A 24,917-nucleotide genomic window follows, 5' to 3' on the forward strand; every position below is an offset into this window, starting at 1 on the left:
GTTTCTACCGCGACAAAATTGTTAAATCAACACGGGACATACCACCCAATGCCCGCATGTGTAATTTAAAAATAGGATTGATCAATATGTGAAAATTCATCTAGGAAAATTGGGTTTAAACAACAATTCGTGTTGTCATAGTAATTAATAAAAAACAAGTATTTCAAATATTTCTTTACTTTGAACTTTCACCACAGTGAATTAGTTATCACAACATGTGATTTTGATAAAGCCATAAAGGCCTTTTGTTCCATTCCACATTTTTCATGCACGCCATATAATTTTATAAAGTTTACCATTTCCACTGCAAAATGTTAAAACATCAAAAAGAACTTTAAAAATGTAAACTCCTTCATTCAATTTGACTTTTACTGCTCTTTGTTTACACCATACGCAGGAATGTGTGTTTCGTTTAGCCTTTCTTCGTCTCGGAATAAAAAATGAACACATTGGTGAATATTTTACACGGAGCCAATTTATGTGCGAGATTACATGAGACACTAGCTGAGGCGGTAAAAGTTTTATTTATAAAGTGGGTTGACATTGATTTTCAAAAGAATGTCTTAAGATCTAGTGCTCATAATGTTGTATTTATTATAGTGTAGTTAAGTCTAGCTTAAGATAAACGTATTTCATATTCCGAGACAAGTTACCGAGTCACACCTTAGGTGGCTAGTGTTTGGAAACGAAACTTCAGGAACGAAAAGTTGTTTAATGACGCGCCGTTTATTCATTTTTGTGAAAAAGCGCATATTTCCCTTTGATTTTTTCAATCATTATGAGTCTTATATCATATGTATTGGATGTTGGATGGTTGGTTGTTACTTGTCGTGGATTTTAATGTATGTATTTAGTTCTTATCTTAAAACATATTGATTGCATCAATTATAAGGAACTTATAGCTAGCTATAACTAAATTACGTGCATTTTGGAAATTCATTCTGCAGACATTGATTCTATTTTTTATTCCATTTTATTTTATTTCTAAAGTTTTTACCAGTGTTGCTAATGATTTTGTATCTTTATTATGATGATACGATCATCTTGAAAATTTTCATTTCAGATGATTCTTCAGCCCAAAAGTCTTGACATCAATCAAATATAATTGTAAACACAAGGTTTCACTTATTTATAGACAACAACATCATTGGTTACATCACAAATTTATCCCCAATGAAGTCCAGGATTTTGCATTTGTTAGGTTGTTGAGATTTTTCAAATCGAAGAGAAATAGGCTGCGTAGGAGCTTTTATATTATTTAGTATGTATATGTAGAGCCTAGCATATTTGACATTGGAAAAAAAGTACATCACAGAATTAAGACGTAAATCACGAAATTAGGACGTTTTAGCTAATTCAACCGGGAAAAATTTCCACTTTGTTTACTTGCATTTTTGCAAAGTTATTTTATGGAATAGAAACCACGAGGGTGCCGATAAGCCGCATACACCGTTAAAAGTGCGGGTGTTTTCTGGCGAGTTATGCGTTTTGAAAAAAAATAGGTATTTGCCTGAAAAAACCCACAAAGAACCGAACAATGCTTGAACAAACAAAAAATATTCACCAAAAAAACACTCAATAATTCACCACAAATTATTTAAAAAAGTATAAAAAATAAAATGAACTAACTATATATGTGGTACCGAAGTGCTTAAAAAAACTGTTTTTGATGGTTTTTAATAAGATTTACTTCATAAATAACTTATACATAAGAGAACTAATCAATTTACTCAGAATTGTTTATGTCAATAATGCGTGTCCTATTCTATTTTAAAAGACGTATTGTTAAAAATCATGTCCGTATTAAAGGTGTTTAATATCTAGTAGTAAGGTTTAGGCGACCATTAAGGAAAAGGTTTTGGTTGAGATAGGAAGCAGAAAAAGAAGGCAAAGTAAGTATTATAAGTTGTTATTCATTTTACTGTTTTTTGTTTTGTATTTTTCCCCATTATGCAGCGAAATTTGAAAGTACGTCAAAATGCGTCCAGATATAATTAGAGGTTTACACTACTATTCCCACCGTGAATTATGTAATTGAATGAATCAATAATTAAATTTTGTGCGTTCTAATGAAACAACATATAAAGTAACTCGCCCGGTAATCACGCAGTCTCTTACGTATGACGCCATAATATTTATGAATATGTGTTCTCGACTATATAGTATATCCAAATGTGTATTATGTGTGAATTGTTTTGTTTAAGCGAAACATTTCTTTTGAATTAAAAAAAAAAAAATTTAACGAAAAATTAGTACGTCTACCCGATTACCTTCACATACTGTAAAACCCGCATTGGCATTATGAAAATGACTTTTAATCTGCAGTAAAATATTTTTTTACAAGAGGGCGGTTTAATCTTCCCCTATATGCATTACACACCTTGGTTGTTATAATATCAACCAATAAAAGTATCATTAATTAATAAAATACCACTAAGTATTCTAAATATTTGTTTACTTTGAACTTTCAATACATTGGATTAGTTATTGCAAATTGCGGCCGTAACAATAAACAACAGATTCTATGGTTCCCTCAAACAAGTTCTAGAAACAGGAAATATAATATAATTACGCTCGTCAAAACAAACATTTTTATCCAGCAATGTTTCTCAACAAATTGTTGTTACAATCTTGGAGGAAGAAAGGCAGAAGGAGAAATAACTATTTTATGTATGCTTCAAATGTATTGAATTTTCTGTTGCTTTTAATTTCAAAAGAATCAGTGCGCGAAGTGCTCGACCAATTGTTTTCAGCGAAAAATTAATCAAGTTCTAAAATCTCCTTTAATTGGAATTTCTTTATTCTGTGAAAGTCTGGCTCTGAAACATCGCTGTGTAGTAAAATTTGGACGGACAAAATACTGAATATATGTTGGTAAGCATTGCATGCAAAAGGTTTAACAAAGAGTTTCAAAATATTTATAAAGTTGGAATAATAAGCTTTTTAGAAAAGCTAGAGTATAGTTAACTGATCATATAAAAAAGTACCGATAAAAATGAGCCGGACAAAAGTTGACAAAACATGTGGAATATTAATCCTTATTTTTACTGATAAAATAAGATCCGATTCTAGAAATTATTTAGTTTGTTAACAACGGTATATAGCACATGATGTCGTTGCTAATTATGTATTTGTTATAATATAATTACATCACTATGAAGTTGCAAATTCGGTATGTACTTCAGAAATTAATCAGATCAAAAATACTGTAATCGGTGCACAAAGCCAATCATATCCGGTTATTTCAATTTACGAATAATTTATTCACAAAACTGCAAAAGTTTAAGTTTAAGCGCAGTATTTTAATAAAATCAAAAAGTTGTTTACTGCCTAAATCATTTATTAAATGTCTACTATATAATGAGAACGTATACTACAATCAATTACTTGCAAAGTTATTTTATGGAATAAAAACCACGAGGGTGCCGATAAGCCGTGTTTTCACTCGTTCACATTGCATCAGTATTGTCCCGTGACATTCATCGAACAAAGTGTGTGCGTAACGTTACATCGCGACAGAAAGATCCGCTTTGCTCTACTACTTGAAAAACACCTACAAGATCGTTCTCTACCGATATTAGTTTTTACACAAACAAAGAGAGAATATTTCTGATTCTACCGTTAACGCAACGATCAAAACATCTTGTAACACACAGTCAAAGTGTGTTATGACCTAATTAAAGAACACAATAAGAAAGAGTTTCTTGTGAAAGCTCTAAGCAACTAAGTAGTCATGTGATTACATTTGCGTCGTTTAGAGAGAGAAAAAACACTTACGTAAACACGAAAAGAAATATGATTGGTTAATATAATTACAATACTCTTTGTATTACACCATGACTATATAAATAATTTGTTTTATTTTGAACAAAAGAATAAGTATATATGTAATCAATGTTGCATGACGATTACCAATATGACAACATAATATATTTTAGGGTTGGTTTGTCATAAACTTTTAGATTTCAGCGAAGAAAGTTCAACAGCTTTTAACGTCAGCACAATTTTTAAAAAAAGATAAATATATATTTAGATACAAATATTTATATATGAAATCTGTTTCACGGGTGAGTTTAGTCAGTTCTCCATCTTTTTTGATAATTATGTTTATAATATCATTGACTGATATTATCGATATTTAGTCTCCTTGGTTCTTCAAAGATGATTTTTGGTTTTTTTAGTTGAACAACATTAAACGTTGAAAGAATCTCAGAACGGAAAATATAATTACATATATATTTACAAAAAATCACGTTACACGGGTAAGTTTAGTCACTTCTTCATCTTTTTTAAATATTATTGTGGTGATACTTTCAATTTTATAATGCTGTTTGTTTTCATCTTTCCTTATCTTCCTGTCTTTTTATTTTTTCCCATGTTGCATTATGTTTGTTTACTTGCATTTTTGTAATCTATATAACAGATAGAATGTTGATGTAAGAATTTCCAGTCTGACTCAGGTTGTTTTTAACCTTTAGTTTCATTTAGCAATCTAGTAGCAAATGTTTCTTAATTTTTTAATACGAAGACTCACATATGACTTTCTTATAAACATGTTTCTTATCAAACAAACCCTTTTCAGTAAAACCAACCTCATCCGACAATTTACTTCTTCCCAAAGTCTGGGACAGCAATTAGAGGCCTTGGAGCGAGGTTAACAGCAATACCTAGTAAATATATATTGCCAGATAAAATTTGGAAAATGTTAATGATGTAACCTTAAATGTTCAAGAAAAATTGAGTTGATGACAAAAACTTTGGTGAAGTATAGAACTTGGCAAGACTGTTAACAAGTAAAAAATGATGAGCCATGTTCTTCTCATGACAAGATGCGTGCAACTAAATAAATAAATACTTGAAAATATTTGCATTCCTTTGTAATAATATCTCTCCTTCGACGACGTATTAAGTAGTAATATTTAGTACTAATACTTTTAGTACTAATATAAAGGAATTCAATACATATACTACAATGCTTTAAAAACGCCCGGGTGTGTATCTTTAGGGGCGTCCAATTTAGAACTGGAGATGAAGGTTTAAGAAAGAAACTTTTGATAAAATTTTACAATTTTAATTTATCTCTATCATTATATTAAAAGCTAGTGCAGCATTTATCATATCTTATTCCTTCCTTCATTCCTATGTTTAAAGTGGGCTTCATGAATATCATTATTAAACAGCCCCAAACTCGTCCCCAGCGCCTTTTGTGTCTTTTTTTTAATGAACAGACAAAAGGCGCTGGGACGAGTTTGAAACAGCTCTTTAAAGAAAAAGGCGGTGGTCTTATTAGATGAGCGTTTATTAAAAGAAAATACTGAAAGGACAAAACAATAAATTGAGAAAGAATTTAAGTAAACGTAGCGAGCGTTTATCCAGAGCATTACAGTAAAGAAGATAATTATAACCATGGATTTAATTAAAACCATGGATTTTGTTGTTTACAAAAGTAGAGCGATATGAACTTTGGACATATCATGTGAGGTAGACGAAAGTGATAGCGATAGGAGAATGAGAGTAATTAAATAAAAATGGACGTGTATTGATTTATTGACGTCAAATGTTAATATGGAAATAAATAAAAGATATTAAAATACAATCGTGCATTTCAGCCTTTATGTAAGTTAAGCCAGTTCGACTTCCTAACCTCCTGACTAGGAGCAACCTCGTCCCCAGGGCATCTTGTATCTTTCTGACATCACTTTTTATTGTTTACTGAAACCTTTTTCGGTGAAGAGACTATTTAAAGCTAGTCCACGGATTTGTTTGCCCTTTTTACACCGCATTGCGTGTGTCTTGCTACTTGCGCAACAGACAGACGTAGACGGGTATTAATAATATAAATTAGTCGTGGATAAAGCTATATATTCCATAGATTTAAGTTTGTAATTATGTCTATGCAGAACGACCTTATTTGTAATTAGATATAATCATTAATAATATATAATTGCATGTTATTTTTGTATGTAAGAATATTTCTTCTACAAAAGCGACTATAAAAAACATCCCCCCAAAAACTTCCATTTACATTCTTGATTGGTTAGAACAAATCACGTTACAAAATTAAAGTCATTTCACTTGCTAGGAATTTCATTGTCTGCCAATTTAATCTTACTGGCGGGTTGTGTAACTACAATGAATGTAAATACTTTGTCACAAATTTATGTTGGGACATATTCACGTTGCCTATTTTGTTTAAATCTTTTTCATTGAATTAACAAACGTTTTATGATAAGAAACAACAAATTAAAAAAAATTTCTGCACGTGGTTTCTTCCACGGGTTTAAAAATTAGTACATTACTACGCTAGTTCTAGTCTGTCTGTAACAAGCAAAGTAGATGTGTAGTTTTTGATTAAAAAAATAGCCGTAGCAACATTTCACATTTGCCAATTTATATTGTTTAAATAACACTTGGGGCATGAAGAAAAAAATCCGGTAAATTCGGACTTGCTATGGATTCCAATTGTTTTGTCAAATGAAGAAATTATCTACAATTAAATCCATGATAAAATGTCTGTTCCGCCTGTAAGTGCAGTTTTGCAGACTTGATTCATCCGTGCTTCGTCGGCGTTCACCTCCGCATTAGTTAAGAACCGCATGGCTGGATTTCTTGTGTAAGACCTGGTTACCAACGACGAAGGGGTCAGGCAAAAGAGATTCATGTCTACGTAGTTCTTTTAACTAAGTCAGGAGTCGGTGAATTAGCTAGGATGGTCAGGTTGGCTATGAATAGGCTTGCTAATGGATAAAAAGTGTTTGACCAAGACGGAAATCTATCGACGTTTTGTCCGATGAACGTTCTAAACGAGCTAAGGACATCTCCGAACAAACTGGAAATGTGGCAAGCATTTTGTCTGACGAGTCTCCAAAAATTATTTCGAAGGTTGCCATCGCACGTGTTTTATGCGTGTGCCAAGGCATGCGCGTACGATCGCACGCCTCTTCTGAAAAAGCCTGTTATTTTTAATTTACAATCAAATATTCTCGTCGTCAACTTAATTTGTGTGAGAAAAATCAATTTCAGGTATTTATTCACTTTCTTTGAAGCCAGTATACATCCCCATTCGGACCTGGATATTCTCTACGTATCCTAGACACGACACAAGATTGTATCACCCGACGAACACCTTTTCCCAAGTGGTTATGAACAAACCAATAAAATTGGCGGTATGCCGCATATCGATAAGATCTAAAAATATCATCTTCAAAAAAGATTGGAAGCAAGAGTGCTAGCGACCTATTTGTTAGAAACTTCGTCCTTTTTTTAAGTCTACGGCTTTCCTGATTGTGAATAGCGACTATCGCTGTCCACAAAGTTTTGTTTAAAATCACAACAGCGTTGAAATCTTCGTGCTCTGTTATACATTTCTTATCAAAAACACAACAGAAACCTTATACCCAGGCGCTCATTTATAATACAACCAAAAGAAAAATGTGAGGTCAAATTTTACAGGTAGCGTAGCTGGAAGTAATTTATAGTGTCCACCTCGTTACAGCATAAACAGTCAACAGCTATAGGCATCCTTTCGCACTTTTGCACATAGGCACCACTCACTGATCTGGTGTGTCTGCTTCATTGTCATTATAAGAGGGAATTTTTTGTTTGTTATTGAGTCGTTCTGGCTCAAACTGAAATTCAATTATGTTTACATTTCTGTTTGTGAACATGATTGATAATTGTAAAAAAATTCTATTGGAAATATCATTAACATTTTTTCGTTATTTCTCTAACTGCATGCGCCAATCTCTACACGGGGTAAATCAATGAATACGTCATTGCATAAATTGCGCATATTAATGTTTTTACCCAGTCCTTTTCCGCTTTCGAAGTTCAGTAAAGATGAGAATTGAGAATGGCATGGTCAAGTAAACAAATTCAGTTTAAACTTAAGCTGGATTTCCATCAGTGCGAGTTCTCTTATCGCTCTGGCTTTTTTGACCCATTGATTTTTTTTCGCACTGGTGGAAATTCCAGAGCGACAATTTTTTTGCTCTTATCGCCCAATTTCAGTGCGATAGTTAGAGCGACAATTATCACAAAGTTTTAATATTTATCGCTCTGAGTTTTCGCCCGAAAGTGCAACTTCAACGAAATATCGAATGTCCTTTTAAAGAAATTAAATAGATTCTATTGAAGTGTAACTTCAGCACATGCTTACACGTGTTGAGCACAAGAAATAGTTTGTGTTATGAAGCGAGCAGTGTTGTAAAACAAGTTTTTATTAAATGGGAAAAACAAATAGGTGCAACTTAAAGGGAAGATGAGTACTTAGCAGAGGCTGTTTGAAATTTTATTATGTCTATACGACAAAAGTTGCAAAAGAGTATCGAGAAAAAAGATCGAGTGGCAAATGCTTGGAGGAAAGTTGAGGATGAATTAGGATGCGAAGAGGGTAAAGTTTATCCTTTTTCGTCAGTTCAATGCGCTATATTTTTGCGCTGTTAAACCTTGAGCGTATTCAGCTTCTTCTATTACTTAATTAGAAAAAATGTTTTTTAAATTCAACTGTTTTAAGGTTAAGCTTTTCAAAGATGGGACAACTTAAAAAAGATACAGCAAGGAAAGGAATAACCTAAGAAGGAAATTTGCATTGGGATCAGGTTTGGCTGACGTTGAATCGTGTGTCAAATTTTAAAGGAATACTCTTTTTTGTCTTGGCTTGATAAGTATTCAAATTAGAGACACAAAATCAAATATAACGGCTCCGGAGGATGAGGAGGATATTGATTCTTATTCGGAGGCGGCGGTTGAAATTATTTAAATAACAAGAATGACCCTACAACAAAATCACCAAGTTTGGCCAAGATGACAACTATTGCCCTCATTGCGCAATTTCACTTCTTAAAGCAGTTGATTATGCACTCCTTTCAATTCTCTTTCTCTATAAATTTGACGAACATGAGAAAATGGCGATTTTCTTCGTCTCTTTTTTTTACTATTAAGGCCACAGCTTCTTCTTTTTTCTGAACTGTCTGCCATCTTGAAATGCGTGTGTTCACATAAGAAAATTTCGCACAAATAATAATATGAATAATAATTTGAAACTCATTTAGAGCGTAGAACTCCTGTCGCACTAAAATTTTGTGTAATTTTAGAGCTATAGGAAGATTCGCTCTAATGGAAACCCACCTTTATGAAAGACAATTTTGGTTGTATTTAAATACTTTTTTCTTTACTTTTCCATGTAACTAATATCAAGTTTTGATTTTTTAGCGGGCAGCACCTTTATAACGCGTAAAAACCTTTTTGAAAAATTTTGCGCAACTTCGGTTTAACCCTATTCGGTCCGGTGGGGGGGGCGGATTCCGCCCCCCCTGACGGTTTTTTTAATAACTCCTGATTGCTTTCTTATATGGCTATGATACTTACTGAGTTTCACCATTTATCTATTAGACACCTGCATGCTAAATTGTTAGGTCCCATACCTTTCAGAGGCTTTGATATTGGCCATTACTCGAAACTACCCCTAAAATCTCTATGAAATCCTTATAATGGGGAAAATATAATAACTCCTGTTAGGATAATCCTTAGAACTTGAAACTTGCAAGCTTTGTTTCATCAAGAAGAATCATTTTGAATAATTTTAACACGTGACTATTCCGATTTCCCGATTTTGTCGGATTTTACCCGAAAATCCGGAAAAAACGGATTGTCGGGCAATTTTTGGCAATTTTTTATTAGATCCATGTAAAAACCGGAAGATATGTTAAAAGAATTTTATTTAGCTTTCAGAAACTTCAAACAGAATGTAAAAATTCGCTCTAGAACGAAAGTAATTATTTTTTAAGCAGATAGTGGCATTTTTAACAATTTTCAAGCCTCTGATGACGTCACAGAAAATGTGCTGACGCAAGCAAACATTTTTTGCCACCATTTTGTTCCTTTTATGACGTACTATAAGTGTGCCAAGTTTGATTCAATTTGAACAATCTTATGAAAAGTTATTGAGGTCATAGTATGTTCGAAAAACCCCGGACCGAATAGGGTTAAATAAGTCTAGTTTTGAATTTATTTTGCTTTATGATCATTTTTATCATTTACCAGTCAGCTATTTCAGGTTAACTGTCTATAAGTTTTTTTTATCACAAATATTTATGTGGTTTACTTGCGAAGGTTTATTTTAATCACATGCGTCATCTGTAAAGAGTACTCACCAGACCACAGACATTTATGTCAACATTCTTTGATCTCTTTAATAAAAGCCGTATTCTATTTGTCTGCTTGCACGCGAGAAAAAAAGTCGTGTTGCGGAAACACGAAATGCAAACAGTATAATAACTATTAAATAGTATTATTGTAGTTTTATTTATTTTTCGAATTTTTATTAGACACCTTTTGAATTTTCATCAAATTTTGTGTTGGACGTGATAAAAAAGGGAAAGTGAACAGAGATGTCTGCTTTTTGTCGATAACAGCGCTGGTTAATTAATCAAGTTTTAAATGTAGGTAATCCCCAGTTACCTAGGGTGGAGCAGCTGATGCCAGTTGCGTCTAAAAGATTTCCCTTTTTTAGCCTCACACTCAAAAGTGCAATGCAATGGCTTCGCTAATTTTATACAGATTGACGGCAGTCTAAAAGGCTTTAACGTCTTGACGTAACGTCGATAAAGTTAACAAATTAGACATAACGGTTTTAGCGGCTTCAAAAGAAAATGAAAACAACCCATTCTTCTTATACACTGTCACCATATTATGATAAAGGATTAAATAAGTAAATTAGTTCTCTCGAAGTGTGCTTATTACTACAACCTAGTCGTTATCCCGTGAAAAAATTCACAAGAATTCATCTGCCAGGAATATCCACGAAAATATTCCCGTCACCATTTGCAGCTACCATTTGACACAGTGAGTATCCTAATATAGACTAGTCGTTAACCCATAAAAAACACACGAGGTGTCCCGTCTTTAAGTTACACGTTACTTTGTGTGCCCGTAACACGATATGTTTTTTGCGACATGCACGCAGAATATGGCTGTTGTTAATTACACTTGTTGGCATTCCGTGGAAAAATCCAAGAACCACCGGCGATTCAATATAACACCAAATATATTAACCATGTATTTAAAGATGTTATCTAGATAAGAAGATTAAATTGGCTGGGGCACTTGGAAAGAATGGAGGAGGATAATTGGGTAAGAAAGTGTAGAGACTTGATAGTTCCTGGGGCAAAGCCCAGAGGCAGACCGAGAAAGACTTGGCAGGAGGTTATAAGGACAGACTTGATAGAGAGGAAGTTGAGTTTAGATCTAACACAGTCTAGATCAGATTGGAAGAGGGTCATTAATATACCCCGTCCAACCCATGCTAGCATGGAAAACAGACGTTAAGCCGAGAATGATGATGATAATGATTATGATGCCATAATAATAGAATTTTATGACAAACTGTATCGAATGCTGTGCTGAGATCAATAAGGTTTGAAATATTTCTTGACTTAACTGAATGATTGCATGATCAGTTGACTGGCCTGCTTGATAGCCAAATGTCTTATTATACTCGCACTATGTCGAAATTTAAGTTTATGTATATTTTTAAAAGCCTTGGGCTGTTTTCCTTACTGATAGCGTTGCGTAAATAGACTGTGGTAACACATGGGTGTTAAAGCACAAGCTGGAGTGTTTCCATTCAGACTGAAGAAGTAAAGAGGGGTAGAGTGGAGCAAAATTCGAAAACGTACTTCAAATTCCAATCTTATCTTTTGTTTTTTCAAACCAATCAAAAATCAGTTATACAAAACTTTAACCCGCAAAATTATATCTTAAAAACAAATTAGGACCTGTGAAGTCTTAAATTGTAAAGAATTCGTTAAATAGTCTCCCTTTCTCTAATATTATTGTAAGAGAAAGTAAAAAAATGTGATCTCACATTTCAGATCTCACAAACAAATAAAGCAATACGGTAAAATTAAAAATAGCCATTTTGCAAATTGTTTATCGGTGTATTACAACCTATATACTGAATAACTAAGTGAGTAGTATTAAAACTATGATTTTTTTCGTAGAAACAACGAACAAACGCACTAATAAACATTATATGTAGAAACAGAAGAAACGTTCTGTTAAGAGCATTTTTGAAGAAAGAACGTCAACGCGGGTGTGTTGTTGTTCTTTTAATTAATTGATCTAATGTTGCTACAGGACACAAAATAACAAATGCAATGTATCTCTATCGACTTTGTTGCGATAGGCGAATTTCCATGAACTTCTAGTAATTTTGTTGATAAACAGTATGAAAAACTTTTATTGATATTTCTTGAATTGAAATTGAAATTATCTTATAGATATTATAGTCATGGCAACGGCAGTACCTCCAACAGGATCTTCTCACCATGCATTGATTGCAAACAATGAATATCAAATTAAATTGGTCACGCTTCTCAATGAATGTTGTGACCACTTACGTGAAATTTTACATGATCCTGCCCGTGGCAACATGCCAAGGGATAAGAAACAATTATATCTGTCATTAAAACAATATAAGAAACATTTAAACCATTTGAAAAGAGATCAGCTGGAAATCGTTTTTCCACAAGATAAGGAAACAGATTCGGGATTGTTTGACATCACTATTTTATGTGACGTTCTAATTAATTGTTGTCACGGTATACAAGCACCAATTGGTGGATGGAGGACCAGAACACCGCAACCAAATGATTTCAGTGTCGGTGCTGACATCATTCGAATCAGAAATGAGCGAAATATTGTTATGCATGGAAGAGCAATGACTTCAGCACAATATAATCGGTTGTGGAACGCCATAGAAGGTATATTAAGAAGACTCGGATATGACATAACGAAAATTAGAGATTTGAAGTCTGGTTGTTTAAAAGACTTGGACTTATTTAAGATTGAAATTATGAAAGCAGTTACTGAAATTTTAAATTTCAATGTTAACAAAAACCAAGACAATATAAAACAAAATCAAGATGACATCAAAGCAAATAAAGACAGTATTCATCAAAACGAAGATGGTATTAAACAAAATCAAGATGACATCGAAGCAAATAAAGACAGTATTCAGCGAAACGAAGATGGTATTAAACAAAATCAAGATGACATCAAAGCAAATAAAGACAATATTCAGCAAAACGAAGATGGTATTAAACAAAATCAAGATGACATCAAAGCAAATAAAGACAGTATTCATCAAAACGAAGATGGTATTAAACAAAATCAAGATGACATCAAAGCAAATAAAGACAGTATTCAGCAAAACGAAGATGGTATTACACAAAATCAAGATGACATCAAAGCAAATAAAGACAATATTCATCAAAACGAAGATGGTATTAAACAAAATCAAGATGACATCAAAGCAAATAAAGACAATATTCATCAAAACGAAGATGGTATTAAACAAAATCAAGATGACATCAAAGCAAATAAAGACAATATTCAGCAAAACAAAGATGGTATTAAAGAGAATAAAGAGAATTATAAGCGATTAGCAGCCGAAGTGGAAATAGTAAAGCAAACTAATTCTTCATCATCATGTGATCAGAAGAGTTCTCAGTTGGAAGAAACTATAAAAGAACAACCCAGGTGTGTAATTCTTTTTCTATATTGTTCTATTATTAAATTGATTCTGTCAACTTAACATAAAAGACAAATATGGTAAAGTAAAATTTTCATTCAATTAAATTCCACTTTATCTTGGTGTAACTAAATCACTTTTCTGTAATGATTTCAATGCATAGGAGAGTCATCAGCAATAAGAGTACATCAGATTGAAATTATGACAGCACTGATTGAAATACAAAAATGTAAAGTAAATAAAAACAAAGACAACATTAAGTAAAATCTAAATAACTTAAAGAATGAACTATTTATATTCAAGTTGATGTAAAAAAAAACCAAAACGGAGTTAGGAACATTCAAAACGATTATGATTGAAAGACGGAATGGGAACAGTAAAGTCCTTTGTTGTCATCGTGTCGTTCAAAAACTTGTCACTTAAAACGGCCTAGAAAGAAGATACCTTTCTTTCAAAAAATAAGATTTTATCGTTTTTTAGGACAATATTTCATACAGTTACTTATTATTCTGATTTATATTTAAATGTTTATTTTAGTTATATACTATTAAAAAATTTCCGAGGAGATTTTCTAATACAATTTGAGGATGGCTGCTCCCACTGGTCTATGAAAAGTGTACAAGTCATCATTACTGAAAATTTTGCGATACAATCAAAAGAACTTCATGTCGACAACGATTACATTGTGGAAGAAGAAGAAGGGAAACTAATCCTGATTATTTACAATCACATTGCCGAATCTATTAATGGGTTATCAGTTACGTTAGTTGACAGTGAAAGTAAAACTCATTTGATTCCAATTAAAAGTGAGTAAATTTAGATAATGTATTCTATCTAGTACGGAAAAAATGAATAAGGAGTTGGAACAATAAAAACAAAACAGAACAAAAAAATACATTACTTACTAATGTAGCTGTGCATGGGGGCAGAGCACAATTAAACAAGTTGGGAAAGCTATATTTACAAGTAGAACAAATTTAATCTTAAGGGTTTATTTAAAATATTATTCGAACCATAAAAAAAACATTGTCAAGATTTTGTTAGAATAGCAATCATTTCAACGATGCAAGCCATTTACCTCGACAAAAGTTTTACTTTGGCTATGAGAACGCAAAAATATATAAAAATTATTGCAAAGATTCTTGAATAATAACGTTTAGTATTCTACACAAAAAATTTAACGTCTCTAGCGCGTTGTTTTGTACAGCACTTTAGATTAAAATTGGTTGAGTAGAAATGTTGCAAAGTAAAATAATTTTTTTAATTAGATATTGCACTGGTCCGAGCACATATGTGTACAACCAGCTATTTTGATGTTAGAACCCACAACAGTGGAAGAATATCTGAACATATAAAATGCATTGTAAAAGCAGAAATAGAAGAAGAAGATATTGAATTTATATGTGGAGGTAGTCTACAAACAATGGAGCCTAAGGAGTACGAAGCACTTGGAAAGGAATACATCCAACGTTATTTCACCGTGAATGAAGAATGCATGGAAGAACCACTCCAAATTCCACCCCCAATGCCAAAAGTCACACATTCCTTATTTGCACAAAAGATAAAGTATGTTATAATCGAATTACAACCTCGTTTGTTTACAATATTTACTCATTATAACACAAAGGAACATATTCGATTTCTAAAACTGGATAAAGAATTTTCTTTGAGTTTGGAAAGCACAATTACTGATAACAAAAGAATTCTACTTGTGTTGCCAAATTATATCGTCAACATTAGATACACAGAAACAACCGACGCAGTAAGAATACAAGATGAAGTCAAAGCGGGCGAAGAAGACTTGAAGGAGCTATCTATCATCACTAAAAAATATCTTAAAAATGGTCACCTGACAATGGTTAATGTTGTAGCTGCACCACATTTCAAAGATATCGAAAATATCCACCTTTGTGTAGACTGCAACTTACTCTCCAAAAAAACTTTGGCTGAGGATAGAAGTATGACGAAGTTCTTTTCAAATATTTTGCAAAGCTCACAAGTACAAAATAATGTTCAGGACAACAAGGAACGGTATATCAACATGGTTGGTAAAGTCATGTGTTTCATGGCTACAAGAAAAGCACTCTATTCTGTTCCTTCACTCAGTAAAAACGTCCACGAACAAATAAGCTCGTTAATACTTTCTCCACAGCAACTCCGTCATTTATACAACAACTCTTTAAAAAAAATTATAATCGGTCCTCTAGGCAGTGGAAAGACAGTGCTAGCTTTAGCACATTTGGAAATAGCTTACGAGCGCTCTGAGAATAGATCAGTCATATACTACGTTATTTGGGACGGCAACACATTGCTTAAACGGGATATTGTCAATCATACTAAAAGATTTAATTTCAAAGCCGCTGTCGAAGTTGTTGTAAAGGATAATGTCGAGTTAGCTAAGGATTTGAAAATGAATGAAGTGCCAACACCATACCAGTTATTAGAGTCATTGGTTAAGAAACATGTTGACCAAAACCTGCATCTAATAATTGATGAATTAAATGGAGAGTTATTTAACAAGGAAGAATCATCTTTGCTTAAACACTATCTGGAAACTGAAGACAAATTAAATAACTCTTTCATCATCTTTTTCCCACAATCCATTGAGAAACATAGAACATTAATTTCACACCAAAGAGTCACAATACATGACAAGTACAAGTATGAAGAAACAGGAATGAAAGTTTTAAAACTGAACAGAGCAATGAGAACAACACGGATAATCTTTCAGTTTTTAAAGGCTTTTGAAAATGAAGTAGAACAAAACAAGGTAACAATGAAGCTTCCCGATCAGCAATCAAAAGAAGGATTGTCCACCAAACAACCACAACAGCAGCAAGAGCCACAACGGCGACAACAACAACAACAGCAGCAGCGACAGCAGCAACCACCACCACCACCACCACCACCACAACAACAACAAGGACAAACTACCAGTAGCAATGTCACGCCGATAATAAAAGGAGAAGAAGAAAGTTTTGAAACACCGGTTGATATTGATGTCGTTGCAGCTTCAATACAAGATGGGGATCTTTCGGGTAATGTTAGAATTGACACTTCATTAAAATTTAATACAGCGTATTCAATCGGTCATAATATCGAAGGAACAAAACCGTTATTGATACATCCGGCAAATACTCCAACAACAGACAAAGAGTTTATACCGATGTTAGCGCTTGTTTTACAAGATGTATGTTTACATCATGCCACTAAACGTTTGTTCATATATAACACATTCCCTCAAAAGGATATTTTTTACAGATTACTAAAACTGTTAAAAATTGATTTTCTTCACTATGACAAGTACACTGACTGGAAAGTTTTAAATGGTGATGATATCATAGTTAAAAATCCCTTGCAGAGCCAAAATTATAACCTGCTCACTACTATTGAGGGAAGTCGTGGAGTTGAAGCAGCCGAATGCATCTGTATAATTGAAAGCAATGATTGCAAGTTAAAACATTTGACATTAGAAGCAATGTCCAGAGCGACACAAAATCTAGTCCTTGTTTCAACGTCCAACGTTTACCAATCAGGTACAGTAAAATCATCAACTGGTCATATCATCAGTAAACTGTTAACTGAACATCTGGTTGAATACAATCTAGAAGTCTCAAACGATGAAGATACGGAAATACCGTTCAAAAAGTCTATGAAAAGTAACAATAAAATAGTTTTTAACATTAAACCACAATATTGGAAATTCAAAGAAATGATAAAAGATTTGGAACATGTTGGTTTTCAGGCAACGGATGAACTCCTAAATGCGCATGAGTTCGTTATGAAAAAGTAAGTAAAATTTTTAAACAATAGAGAACAAATTCTCTTTTGAATAGTTCTTTAAAAAATTTAAATTCAGTGATTCATATTAAAGAATTGGATGGTAAGGGTTGTGTTATATTAAAATAAAAAACCCCCACGAGATGACCAAAGTGTGATCATTCGCAATCCTCTCTCCTTTCTTTTGTGAAATTTGTTCTAGAGAGGCAAAAAAATCACGACATATGTATCAGGACCTATTCTGTACTTAATAAAAACATTGTAAGAGTTTTCTGATGTTAAAAATGTTAACCTGCTGCTAAGCATGAAAAAAAAAAATATTATTAGACAAAATTTTGATCATCTTTTAATTTATTTTATTAAGTAAAAGTCATTAGTTTTGTTAAAAAATATGATATAAATGCAATATTAATAATTTTAGCCTTTATCCTCCTGGAAAAGTGAGCAATATAATTTGCTCATATTTGTCAAGTACATCATGTATATTGAGATGGCAACAGCACGCTAATAAATACACCGTTAGTAGACAAGAAAGTAAAAGTTTAACCTGGAATAACTTAGCAACTAACATTTCTTGCAATCAATACATCGTTGATGACATGGAAATTGGTGAATCGTGCAAGTTTTGTGTTGTTGCTAAAAATCATCTTGGTGTATCTGATGACAGCACTGTGTCTTATCGTCACGAGTAAGATTTTATTCAACTTCTATTAAAAACATTTTATAGCCATGTGTTAAAAAGTATGTCAGGCTTCAGGAATATTAACATGTGCTCAATTTTTTTAGACTTCCAAACGTCATGGGTGTCCAATTTAAAGGTAAGAGAAATAGTTATCGTTTTATCAGCATAATTTTAAGCTAGAAAATCACCACAACACTCTTTGTCACAAAATAGGCATAAAAAAATTAGCTTGACAAAATAGACAGAAATAAGTGTTGACTAATTGTGTGATTTAAAAAAATTAACATTTATTAAAAAATTTTCTTGTTCATGTTGTTATTTACCTGTTACAAAAAGAATGCGGAATAGTTAAATATTTGCTTTCTTCGTTACCCATATTACAACAAACAAATTATTCTAATTATTTGTTAAACATTTAATTTATTACTGTACTTATACCATGGGACACGCAAAGTCAATTTAATGACACTATTGTCTGAAACAAATTTAGTCCTAGAACCTTTTAAGAATTTTTTTTCCATCTGGTGTTGCTTTTAAAACAGATCTTTACTAAAAACGTAAGAGGTTATTAGACGTTTTTGTTTTCCTTTTGTAAAATTTCGACAATGTTTTCTTTCTCGGTCATATGACATTAATTAAGAGAAACTAAGTGTTATCAAGTAAAAATAAATCTACTCTGCACATTGGTAATATATATCCTAAAAGGAGGCTTTGGAGTGACAAAACATCAAAGGCAAAAGTACTTCCGCTAAAATGTAGTGTGCTGATGTTGCTGTTGTGTCAATAAAAGTGATACAAAACTTCTCACTTGGTATTAATAAAGTTTTCAAACTTTGTCAATAGAAAAAATTTTGTTCAAATATTGCCATTAATTTTATTACTATCTCGTGGTTGCTCGATTTATTCAAATCATTTGTTTAGTATAGATTATTAATAATTTAAAAGTAATACATATTTTTTGCATAATTTCTGGTGTAGTTTAGCCTAGTTAGCTAAGTTTTTTCTCGGATATCTAATTCAGTTTTTCTCAAACGAAAGTTTAGACGCAAACAAATGTAGAGCAATTCCCTTAAATTTAAATTCAAACCACGCATTATTTATGGCTATATCGTACTTTGCTGGGCATAGTTAAAGAAGCAAAGATAAACTGCTCAACAAGTGTATGCAAAGTGAGAACGTCCTTTTGAGACCTACATTTACCTGCAAAAGGGATATTTTTACGAAGCGAATTGGGAATAGCGAATTCGGCGGCTAATTACCAGCGAAATATCTATTTGATTTTCACGGGAAACAAAAAAAACATGTGACCAATTTAACATTCTGAGTGTAAGCACTTTTTCTGGTATTAAAAACCGGATAGTTATTTTGAATTCTAAATAAACAGTTTTCTTATTGGTTAAAAGATATTTTATAAAATATTTCTACTTTTCGGGGAAGAGAATTTTTCAAAGCAAAATCAAAACAAACAAAACTTTGCATGCTCAGATATATTTAGTTGGCGAACTCGTTTAGCAATACAAACAATGAGGCTGAGGAAAAGAAAACAAAATAAGAACATCGGCAAGACTAAAACACCAATTTTCTCTCTACTCCCGAGAGAAATACATTTGGCAAAAAGAAATTTTAGCAGAATCAATCGCAAATGTTTTTATGAATCTTTGAAATGAATAACAAAATAAAAACTACTTTTACCGGTACATGTTATAATAAGGAACATTTCAGGCTGTAACGAATATAAGCGTATATATTGTAAATGTACCTTCAAGCTTCAAGTTTACTCCAATGCAACACTAAAGCTTGCTGACTTACCAAATTTCACACCAAGTTTAAAAAAACTATTCCCTTTTGCCTTTTCTTTTTGAACCCGTAGCTAGCTCTCGGTCATACTTAAATTTCGCATAATAATTTGAAAGTTGATCACTTTGTGCAAAGTTGGACAATGTTGTATGATGCGAATCCTCCCTGTAAGTCGCTTGGCGCACTATTTACAGTAAAACTCTTATAACGACTACAGCCTCGTCTCTATGTTATATGGACTTTGCAGAGGGAAAAGCCTGTTATTCAAGTTAGTAATGAAAAGCCTTGTTTTCAAGTTACCCACATTTGAAAAATATTGCTAATAGTAACCACCCGGTGAGAAAAAACAAACAATCATAAGCAAATCAAATCATTTCGTCGTAAAATTTAGACTGATTTTTTCTTTCCTTGTTCTGACTAGAACGAACAAACTCCCCAAATTTATAGTGTAGCGTGTGAGTCTGAGTTAGTGTTAGGCAGTTGATTTTGATATTTAAAGCGCATATTTTGTAAATATACATCATAGATTCAATTTTACTCCAACACATACTCTAAAGCTGGCTTAATATACCGAATTTTGCACCAAGTTCGGAAACACTATTTACATTTACCTTTCGTTTTTGAACACATGGCTCTCGGCCATACTTAAATTTTGCTGAATACTTTTCAAGCAAGATGCCTCGTACCACTTTACTGTTCCATACAAAGTGGCTTTCCTGAAGTTGATCACTTTGTACAAAGTTGGTCAATGTTATATGATGCGATTTCTCACTGTAACTCGCATGGCGTACTATTAACAGCAAAACTCTTATAACGACTACAGCCTCGTTTCTATGTGATTTGATTTTGTAAAAATTACATTAGAAATTTGCAGAGGGAAAGCCTGTTTTTCAATTTAGTTACAATATAGTAATGAATAACCTCGTTTTCAAGTTTTCCACATTTTTTAAAAATTATTGCTAATACTAACCATCCGGCGGGAAAAAAACAATCATAAGCAAATCAAAAGTCATTTCATCGTAAAATTTAGACTCGGTTGGTTTTTTGTTTTAACAATATCTTTTTCCTAAAGCTGTTGAGTTTGAATTTTTGCAATATCTAAGGCTCGTGCTCTTTTTTGTTCTTATAAAGAAACCCGCACAGTTTTTAATCGATCGCGTGTCAGAGAAACATCTTTGCAATATTCGTACAGACGAAATCGAATATATTGAGTACAGTCGTTCTATTTTTATCACTATATCATACTCAACCAAAACGAATATGTTTCATTCAGCAAATAATGTTGATAAAATGTGTGAGGTGAGAGAAAATTTAATTTTGATAAAAGAAGTAGCTAGTTTTTATTATACATTATTTTTATTCATGAGAAACCCGTTTACAATTAATGGAGTATTTACTAAGAGCTGTGTACCTAAGTCTCGTGTTCTTTAGAACTTGTTCTTATAAAGAACCGATCGCGTGTCAGAGAAACAATCTTTAAAATATTCGTGCAGACGAAATCGAATATATTGAGTACAGTAGTTCTATTTTTATCACTATATCATACTCAACCAAAACGAATATGTTTCATTCAAGAAATAATGTTGATAGGTCGTGTGAGGTGAGAGAAAATTTAATTTTGATAAAAGCAGTAGCTAGTTTTTATTATACATTATTTTTATTCATGAGAAGTCTGTTCACAATTAACGGAGTATTTACTAAGAGCTGTGTAATTTTAATTTTTTTTTAGAATTTAAACTGAAAAAACTAACAAACTCTTTTTGCGTGCTTGAGATTATGCTCTGTCTTGCAATTTTCTCCATACAATCTGAAAAAGCGTTATTTGTTCAATATTAATATTTAGTGAAGTTTTTTCTTTGTTCGTAAGAAACTAAATAAAGTCATGGAATAAGCATACTAGCCAGCCTCGGTTTTAGGGATTCATCGCCGTCTTCCCACATGCCATATAGATAAAAAAATCCCTAGGGACAAGAGTGCTAGATTAGACAATACTAATATTTGGTAAAATTTTTCCTTTGTTTTAAAAAGCTAATTGAAGATTCATGAAATAAGCAGACTATCCAGCCTCGTTTCCAGATCTAGCCCAGATTTATCTTTTTGTTATTTTCCGGCATAAGAAATAGATAAAAAATCCCAGGGAAAGAAAGTGCTAGACTAGGTTGGTTTATAAAAACGCATTATGTTATCGTAATAATTGTAGGAATAGCTATATTTACTTCCGAGATTTTTATTAAAAATGTCATGTGAAATTATTTTAACAAGCGAAAAATTTTAGGGTCTCGACATTAACTGAAACACTTCCGTGGTTCATACAAGTAGAATAATTTTCTCCTGATGCAAATTATCCTATACATGATGACGTCAACATATTAATATTAACTTAAATAAAAATAAATTATTACTATATTTTTTGTTTCTGTGTTTTCACAATTACTTTTTTTATGTTTAATACATTATAAAATGTTTTACAATAAAAAAAAAGTATTTAGTGATGTCATAAGTTTTTCGTTATCATGTTTCATTAATTTATAAATTTATAATTTTTATTCATTTATTATTTTATTTTTAGATATCGTGGAAATTATTAAATCTAACGATATCGAGAAACTGAAAAAATTACTATCCATTCATCCAAACATCGTTCACATGAGAGGTGAAGATGATTACACACCATTGATGTGGACAGTATGGATCACCGACAATACATCAATGGTGGAAATACTCATCTCATATGGGAGTGATGTTTGGGCGGAAGATAGTGTGAAACAAAACAGTTATCATTACGCTGCAATGCATGATCGTCACACAATATTAGATATGTTATGTCGACATGATGTAACAAACATCAACCGTGGAAATGTTAACAACCGCACACCATTACATTTTGCTGCAGTGTTTGGTCACATCTCATGTGTTGATGTTTTGTTGCGTCATGAAAATATTGATGTGACGATCGAAGATGAAGATGGATATACAGCTTATGATTATGCTGGAGGATGGATGAATGAACAAAACCGGGAAATAATAAGACGAAAAATAAAAGAATACGAAGTAAGTTATTAAGTTGATTTAATAAATTAGAAAGAAGAATAAATTTGTATTTTATTTTAATTTGAAAATAATAAGGATTAAATAAATTTTTAAATAAATATTTAGGTATGGAATGTTTTTATTTTTTTAAATTTTGGTGCGAAGAAATTAAAAGTTAATAAATTAGAAAGAAGAATAAATTTGTATTTTATTTTAATTTGAAAATAATAAGGATTAAATAAATTTTTAAATAAATATTTAGGTGTGGAATGTTTTTATTTTTTTAAATTTTAGTGCGTGGTATAAGAAATTAAAAGTTAAAAAATTAGAAAGAAGAATGATTTTTTTATTTCTTTTAATTTGATAATAATGATGATAAATGAAAGTTAAAAAACGAATGAAATGATTCGCAATAATAAAAGGATGGATGATTTTTATTTGAGTGAAATAAACTAATTAACAAATTGAAGGATATAATGAATCTAAATTTAAGAAACTTAAGAATAAAATGTTGAATGTCAAAAATATTTTTTTATAACAAATTGGATAAAATGAATAAAATACTTAAGAATAAAATGTTAAGGTTGTCAAGTAGATTATTGTGACAGTCCAAAGTAGAAAGTATTTTTAATAAAAAATAGTGAATTATTATAGCTGTTAACAATTCTGACAGCATTAATTTTTATGTATGTAAAAATAATGATAAGAGATGTATATATTATAACGAAATTAAAAATAATAAATTTTATAAGAGAAAAAGAAGAAGTAAAAATACAATTTCGTACCCAGACTGTTTTTTATTTTACATCTTCTGAAATTGATTGTTATTATTGTTAGCATGAATTGAATATTATAGATCTGAAAATATTTAAAATAAAAGATATTTAAAACATTCAAAAATAAGAATGCCACGATGTTAAACTTTTTTTTCGTAATCCGAAATTATTTTATTTTTTGCATAGCGATTGTACAAATTTCGCGTTATAACAGGATTTTATGAACAAATTGACAGATTGTCTCTCATTTAGAAGACATGGCCATGACGATGGCTGTTCTAATACTTAAGTAGCTATACTTTAAAATAACAAATCTTTTTATCTTTCAGGACAGGACGAAGTAAATATTTCAAATGATTTTGTTTTGAAAAACAACAATCAGTTTGTGAGGTGAGACGGTACTTTATACAATTGGATATATTTATCTTTTGTTATTTCTATTTTTAACTTTCTTTCATGAAATTTATTTATTTTTTAGATGAGGAACGAGTCCATTTTTTAGTTTTATTTTATATTGTAATGAATTTATTTGTAGTAAAACGTACTGAAACATTTTTCTGTTCGATTTTTATCAAGCCTTGTTTCGTTTATATTTCATTCAGGAAGCGACACATGTCAAAGGTCACGTGTTTTTTTAAACTGTCTCAAACTTGCCGCATGGTGCAATGTAGAGTGAATCTTTTTTATTACAAACGTCAACTGATATACTTTCTCAACCTCGTCCCCAAGTCTTGTTAGGCCTTTATATTTTGAAGGCCCTGGTTGGTCACGTGACGACAGAATACCCACGTATAGTGGGTATTTTGAAAATAATTATTTGTCTCGCTCTTCCAAAATATACACAAGCAGTCGAGAAAAAAATAAAAGAACTGACACAATTATTTAGAATGGTTAAAATAATATTAATAAGAAAAAAATTATATATATTTTTATATAAATATTTTTATATTGTAAAAATTATTTTTATTTATTTATAATAACATTGTTTAATGTATAAAAGAACTGTTAATAAATATTGTATAATATATTAAACATTCACACTTGCTTACCTGTTTTTAATTTCCAGTACTTCTCCCCTTTTCTTAAACTTCTTCCCATTTTAAAAAAGTTCATCTTATCCTGATTGTACTGAAGAATAGCAATTTAACATTTATTAAAATTAAATTTTTGTAGGATGAAATCTAGTTTGACGTCATCTCCTAGATGGTAAAAGAAAGCCCATGAATATGTTGCCGCAAAACTCATAAAACATTTTTGTGAATAATTATAAAATTAATGTCTAAGACAAATAGAAGTAGTGCCAAAAAGCATTCTTTCT

General features: G+C 31.8%; 1 protein-coding gene across 2 annotated transcripts; it reads left to right on the plus strand.

Annotated features, from left to right (window-relative positions):
- The first annotated feature begins 1,697 nt into the window (after window positions 1-1,697).
- Window positions 1,698-24,643, plus strand: LOC130628982 (uncharacterized). 2 transcript variants are annotated; one of them, XM_057442059.1, is made up of 12 exons: window positions 1,699-1,892; window positions 3,939-4,067; window positions 4,182-4,262; window positions 12,003-12,094; window positions 12,282-13,542; window positions 14,072-14,340; window positions 14,803-17,323; window positions 17,736-18,002; window positions 18,101-18,132; window positions 22,363-22,844; window positions 23,929-23,989; window positions 24,078-24,643. In XM_057442059.1, the coding sequence occupies exons 5-11, from the start codon at window positions 12,293-12,295 to the stop codon at window positions 23,941-23,943; spliced, it is 4,836 nt and encodes a 1,611-aa protein (XP_057298042.1). In that variant the 5' UTR covers window positions 1,699-1,892; window positions 3,939-4,067; window positions 4,182-4,262; window positions 12,003-12,094; window positions 12,282-12,292; the 3' UTR covers window positions 23,944-23,989; window positions 24,078-24,643. The 2 variants fall into 2 exon arrangements, with proteins under 2 accessions (XP_057298051.1, XP_057298042.1); XM_057442068.1 differs by lacking the exon at window positions 12,003-12,094 and having other exon boundaries at window positions 1,698-1,892.
- The last annotated feature ends 274 nt before the right edge of the window (window positions 24,644-24,917 follow it).

Source organism: Hydractinia symbiolongicarpus, chromosome 2 (assembly GCF_029227915.1).
Source record: "Hydractinia symbiolongicarpus strain clone_291-10 chromosome 2, HSymV2.1, whole genome shotgun sequence".
In the NCBI taxonomy this organism is placed as follows: Eukaryota; Metazoa; Cnidaria; class Hydrozoa; order Anthoathecata; family Hydractiniidae; genus Hydractinia; species Hydractinia symbiolongicarpus.